Genomic DNA, 6978 nt, shown 5'->3' on the forward strand with positions numbered 1-6978 from the left:
GTAATTAAAAGTCTTCCCATTATATGAATGATAGTTAAAGCTTACCTATCTAGTTAACCTTAGTATTTCCATAGACTAAGTATGTTTTATCCATCGTATTACTCCGCCTTTGAAAGTGGTCTAGATACAAAATCAGCTGGGTGCTCGACACCATTTACAATGTGGGAAAGAACTCCTGCCATCCCTGTTGAGATCACATGTGACAGTTACTAGTAATGATGGGTTGTAAGGCTTGAGAATGTGATCACTGACAATTTCATTCCTGAGTCGATGAAATGCAGATTGACATTTTGTTGACCACTTAAACTGTTTGTCCCTTTGGAGTAGCTCTCTACTGGATGATACATTGGAAATGAACTTGGAAAAAAGTGTAGCCTTTCTGAAGAAAGCGTATAAACTCTTCTCTGTCCTGCGATCGTGGAATATGAGAGATCGTGTACAAGTAGGGGAGATAGTACACCCCTAGTCCTTAGCTATGGAAACTTGGGGTGATGACTGAAAAGTTGGAAAAATTACACTGCATTATTAACCTAGATAATGGATATAGGCTTAAGAGATGTATTAATCAGCCTGTTTGATGCCCAATATTAAATGCCTTTCTAGAGGAGGAAGCAAGCAGAAGGACGAATACACAACTACCATGTAAAACTGCCATTACATAATAACCATCGACTGTACCTTGGGGTGAACAAATATTCATTAATAATCATAATTAATTATTCCAGTCAACGTCAAACTAATGACTCAATCTCTCATACAAATACTTCAATAGTCGACCACCATTATCCCCGTCATCTTCAAGACACACTGCCTCTCTATAAACCCTGATTTATCAACCAGTGAGACAGTCCAGTCACCGGACATTCAACAGGAACAAGAAAGGTTCCTTTAAACTTAAAGATTACGTCACTAAGACAAACCTTGAAGCGTGGGAGGTTGTGAGGTTTCCATTTTTATTTCACAAAACTGCAATCTTAATGACCAGAGAATTTTAACGTTTATGTTCATAAGGCATTAAACATAAGATTGTGTTCTCAAGAGACAGTGTTAGATTATTTTTAAAAACTTTTTGTTTAACTCTATATGTTACTGGCTACGAAAATGTCTTTTTGTCTTCAGGAAAAAAGTGTGTTGGATATTTTCGAACACAAACACAAAATAATAATGTAGTTAGCTAATAATATTTTTACCTCTGAAGACATAACAATTAAAAAGTAAATGGGTACTTGTTCTTGGTCTTCGGTACCACCTACGAAAAGTTGTCAATACAACGGGAAAGCAGTTGTTATATCGATGATAAGTTTTTACCCTACAAGAGCATCTAGGTACCCCAGCAAGAGCATCTAGGTATTCCTACAAGAGCATCTAGGTACCCAATCAAGTGCATCTAGGTACCCTACAAGAGCATCTAGGTACCCCAGCAAGAGCATCTAGGTACTCCTACAAGAGCATCTAGGTACCCAATCAAGTGCATCTAGGTACCCTGTCAAAAGCTGTATGTGTCGTATGGTTTTTGAATTACATGATTTTTTTTTACATTCAACTATCGACGTAGATTGGCCATTTATGAAGCGTTTAACCCCTTTCAGGCTAAAAAATCAAAAGGCATTAAAAATGACAAATTTTAGATTTGAAATAGTGCATGTGGGTACAAACTCTGTAATAAACTTCAGTCAAATCTAAGAGGTCAATGGCTAATGCATGTGGTCAATTTGGTTGATATAGCATAAAATGACCAGTAATGAAATATTTGTCATATAATCGTCTTGGATTATAAAACCATAATATTAAAAATTTTACAAAAGCAGAATTGTTAAGCGAATACAATTCTAAAGCGTACAATTTGGCAGTTGCTTCATCGTGACGCGGGTAAACATATGGCAAAAAGTGACGCAGATAGAAATATGGCATAGGAATGTCGCAGATAGTATTATGTAAATTAGGGAAAATCCATTATCATTTTGTAGATACCCGAGTGTAACTTTTATTAGCTGGTAGACCTTTCTTACAGAGAAGTTGCTGCTGACTAAACCTAGCGAAAAATGCTTATCATACTTATCTTTTCCGTAAGTTAATAATTTTATATTATTCCAACTAAACAATAATTCACTATACTGTAGACCAAAGTTTTAATTTATTTTTAAATTATTGCTTTATTATAAGTGTGTTTTAGATTGAGTAGAATAATTTTGTAACAGCATTATTCATAAAACAATGTGTTTATTAATGTTGTTAGTTCTTCTCCTGCCACACGGTTTAATGCAAATACATAAGATATTTTCATTTAAATAAGCAATAAGTATGATTGATATGTCTGTATAATTCATTGTTTAACAATACGGTTTAGTTTGTATGAATAATTATATACAACATAAAATTAATACTTTTGAGAAAACCGTTTGAATTAAAGGTCTTAATGTGAAACTTCCCAAAAGATATTAGTATGTGGTTACTAGGTAATTTAATTTACTTACCTTTTAAATATTGCAGATATGTACGCTGTAACATTTGTTTTAATTATAGTTTGTTTGCTTACTTTTTACCTCAGTTAATCTTTCGATTCACGTCATAGATGTTTACTTTACGATTAAGTTATTAGTTCTTATCCTGCCACACATTTTATTGCAAATACATAAGATAATCCTATATATATAATATGAGTAAAGTTTGAATACTTTTTACTACAATTCCAACACGTTTATACTTACGTTGAAACCAGTGATCACATAAGACCAATGTGTAACAAAGTTCTGCTTCAAAAATAAGTTCTAGACCAGTGTTATATTCAGGAAAAAATTTGTATCGCCATAATATTAATACAAATGCAGGGGCCTTACCATTCCACAATCACAGTTATTTTACAAGCGTAAATAAAATACTTGTATCATATGTTTGACAAGTAGTTAGTAATTATTGTAAAATAAATTATTCATGGATATAGGAAATAATTAAGATTGTATTGTCATTGCCCTATCAACCCTGGCTCTTATTCTGAGTTTTACAGGAATTGTTTTTTTTTATATATATTTTGTGTAAACAGTGATAAAATACCCATGTCACAGCAAATTTCCATTTGCCTGATTGTAATTTTTCACTAAAATATCACACTATTGACAGGTTTGGAACTATTGTGATAGCTTTTTGTTTACAGTATAAACCATTCAACGTGTTATTTGATTATTCCTTAAAATCAATAATTGATTTTGTATCCTAGGTAGTCTAAAAAAGTGTTCACAAACGTATTATTATCAAGTTAAGTAATACAGTTCAATTTCGTTTCTAAATTAAATGTTAGGTGAGAAAACATGTTTAGGCCATTTTCAAAAATCAACATTGTCTCTTTTGCATACTGACCCCGTTGCTATGTTATAGCAGCTAGTTTGTTAAAAAAGGGTATTTTTATAAACTATTTATAAACAAAAACCCATAGTAATTTAAAATATTATGTATTTACATTGTTTGTAATATTCTTTTTCAGATGTTTGCAATGAGTGATGCTTATGGTAAGTATTCCTAGAAAAATTTAATTAAATTTTAAATTTTGTAAACTGCTGCATCTTGGTTGTTACGCAGTGGTTCTACTCTACACTTTTTTGGTCTGGTAACCTTTATCATGGACCTTTTTCGTGGCCCACCGAATCATATAACGATCCACCTTCTGCTAAATACCTAATACATTAAGGGGTTTCACTGTAGCATACCTTTTAAATCAATTAAAAGAGTTTTGCTTTTGTGGTGTGATTTTAAGCTTATGACCTAACGGAGGGACGGATGGTGAGTAGAAAGATAATGACCTTTAGGGTTTCGCCACTCTTACGTTTAATCCTACTAGCTCCCTGTACGCCTTCTTGTGCCGTATCATAGGGGTCGCGATGTTAGCGCAGTTTGTGGCCACTCGGTTAACTATTGACCCCTCGAGGGCAATTTGAAAACGTAAGAAACGTATTTTCCTAGCCTGTATAATGCATTAAAATGATTTAGCAGTAAACAAATTATTTTTATTTTTATTTTTAAAAACATTGAAGATCATATTTAAATATGAAAAGAATGCATACTGATGTTTGATCGATATGTTTTTTTTGTTTCCATTTATAGTTTCAAAATGTAGGTACACTCTAAGAGTGTACATTGTGCCTCTAGTGTAGGCTTCGATTTCTTCAGTCCAATATTTTATCATCACATTTTGGCTATATTAGCTGTAAGATTACTAACTATATTTAAAATAAAACCTTTTCTTCATTAACCCTGAACTGCAATAAATCTTGTTTTACAAACTCTGTGCTCGTCCTGGCTTGATTACAACTTTAAAACATGTTGTACTACTAGTTTGCCTCAGAATAACTATATCAATATTTTAAACATTTATTATAAATATTACAAGACAAATAAATCTAAATTACAAATATTACTAAAAATTTTGATTCTTTCAATATATATATATATTGGATGCCTGCTCCATCTTCGAATTCTCTAGCAGATCTCCATTTTTTCCGAGATCTTCTCAGACACATGCTTGTTGCCCTTAAAATTGAGCAAGTCAGTCTCGTCCTTATCCAATTGACTACTAGGCTGTAAGGCTTAACCCATTTTTCTGACAATCTTTCAGCTAATGCTCTTATTAGTGTTTGAAAATCATTGCCTAGGATTCCGCAAACTGATATTGTATCAATATTTATTTTCACTTTCAGTGATACATCACTTACTATCCTATGCACAATAAGAAACCAAATAACAAAACCAATCTTGTCTGTTTTTATTTTTTAGTACAATATATTATCGAGGGCGAAAATTTGGAAAAGATGCTCAAACGCGAACTAGTGGTACGTTCAGTGATACCTTTGAAAGGAAATGGAGTTGAAGTTGAATGGATGTGCATCAAGGTAGAATGGACAGAAAATGATGGGAAGGGTTACTCTATTGTTTTTAAAAATGCCTACATTGCGAAGCTGACTTATTATAACAAGCAAGGGGACGAGTTTATTCTGGACTGGCTTGTTCTCGACGACTGCAAAGGAAGAGATGGAGCAATTGAGAGTGTGCCAGAAACAAACCCTACAAATGAGGGAATCGAAGTCAAATACCGCAATGTTAAGAAACTTAATAGTGTTGTAGTATCTCAGCTTTACAAGTTCGATGAGAATGCGAACAAATACATTCGGGTGTCAAACTCGTAACTGAAGAAACTGTATGTAAAAGGTCGCAGTAAACCTTTTTTTGATTGAAATGTATTGTTTATCTCTCTGAATTACATACCTGTAAATAGCTTACTGTGGTGGGAATCAAATAATATTAATTATAATGGTATCACTTTACTGTCATAAATCATTTTACATTTCCAGCAAATCTGGTAAAAAATGGCATTGTAATTTCTTAGCTAACAAGATAAAAATTAAAACAAATATATCGTCCAAAACTGTCATATTTAATTTTATACTATTTTATTGCATAGTATTTATTTTTGTTCTTTCTCAAGCTTTCCAATATCTTTGTATCTTTAAAGTAAAAATATATATAATTGTTAAGCCTCGTGTTAAGACTCATGCAGATCTATGGATGGCCGGATACTCGTCTAGGTCAGGGCCCATGCTGTGGGGCATCAATTGACGTTCATATTTGATAAAGCGGATAGGGGCGATAAAAAGCGAATTCCTATCCATAAAATAAAAATAAGTCCCGTCAACATTAAGAATATTTACATAGACTGTATTACCACAATCCTATGCTTATATCAGTTTAGCTTAATTTACATTGGTATAAAGTGGAAGGACGCTGTTTTTATTTAGTTTTCTCAATATATGTCATGTATAGTAGCAAAGTACCCTCCTTACTACAGGTTAAGTGGAGTAACGAACTGGCTTAATGGTTAGAGGGCGGGACTTTGCTCCCTGAAATCCTAGGTTCAAATCCTGCCGAATCACCAATGGATTTTATCTGTCCAGCCTGAAGTATGTGAAAACAGTCCAAAAAATACTGGGTTAGCGTACATAAGTTTAACGTATTTATTGAACCTATTCTCGTGGACATATAGTAGCTATCGCTAAGTAAGAATCATCAAGATTTATGAAATAGTAAAAGTAGATAGTAATCAGGTAGTCTAAAAGTAAAATGTGATACAATTAAAATCCATGTGTGTAGCCCCTGAGCTGTTTGACTTACGTAATACTGTCATAGATCAATAAAATATGTCGATTCAGGACATGTTCCGGTGTTAAAACACCATCGTCAGCTTCGGGCAGGGCTACAGATATACAGATATGTATATATGTAGCCTTGAGCTTCAGGTTCATATGTAGAGTTGATCAGTAGTTAACATCGTCAGAAGATAAACACCATACGAAACAGCACGAATAAATACATTAAACAGTTAAACATGTAAGAAACAGGCCTGTTCTAACAAAAGATGACCGACCGCACAGGTAGCAAGGGACAGACTAGACCAGTTTATGCTTCTAAATTGTGTGAGAGAGAAAGAGACATTGGGCAAAGATCAGCTGTTGTAGAATGGACGCAGTTATTGATGAGTGAAATAAAAATGTAGTGGAAACTGAACTGCAGTTTTTCGTTGAATATGGTCACACAGGTGCTAAAAGTTTAAAACTTTTGTATATGTCATACTCTTCCACAGTGTCCATATTTTCCCTTTTCTGCAAGTGTTTAGAATTTCCAAGCTGTCGTCAATATTTCACATTGAACTATTGACGTCTATTAAATAAATGATGTGTGAAGGTGGATTTTTGTGGTTTTTTTATGGTTAGGCTTGAAACTAGTCTGTGCTCTTTAAACCTTGTTTTGAAAATTAGTCCTGTTTGGCCAGCAAATATAGTAGGTTAATCAGAGCATTTCTTTTTTTATGCTAGTTTCACAATGTATGTCCTTTGTGGTCGCTTTTGAGGCTAATATATTTTTTTTTTATCTCTTGTTAGTGTTGAAGGTCAACTTTATGTTATTTTTCTGGAACTCTTTTCCCAAGAAATCATG

The 6978-nt window shown here is 33.4% G+C and overlaps 1 protein-coding gene across 1 annotated transcript; it reads left to right on the forward strand.

Moving 5' to 3' along the window:
- The first annotated feature begins 2000 nt into the window (after positions 1 to 2000).
- Positions 2001 to 5174, forward strand: LOC128988681 (uncharacterized). Its single transcript, XM_054410212.1, has 3 exons — positions 2001 to 2066; positions 3479 to 3503; positions 4765 to 5174. Exons 1-3 carry the CDS (start codon positions 2043 to 2045, stop codon positions 5172 to 5174), a joined length of 459 nt encoding a protein of 152 aa, XP_054266187.1. The 5' UTR covers positions 2001 to 2042.
- The last annotated feature ends 1804 nt before the right edge of the window (positions 5175 to 6978 follow it).

Source organism: Macrosteles quadrilineatus, unplaced genomic scaffold (assembly GCF_028750875.1).
Source record: "Macrosteles quadrilineatus isolate MER2022 unplaced genomic scaffold, UCM_ALF_1.0 Scaffold_1__1_contigs__length_201487025, whole genome shotgun sequence".
NCBI classification, from domain to species: domain Eukaryota; kingdom Metazoa; phylum Arthropoda; class Insecta; order Hemiptera; family Cicadellidae; genus Macrosteles; species Macrosteles quadrilineatus.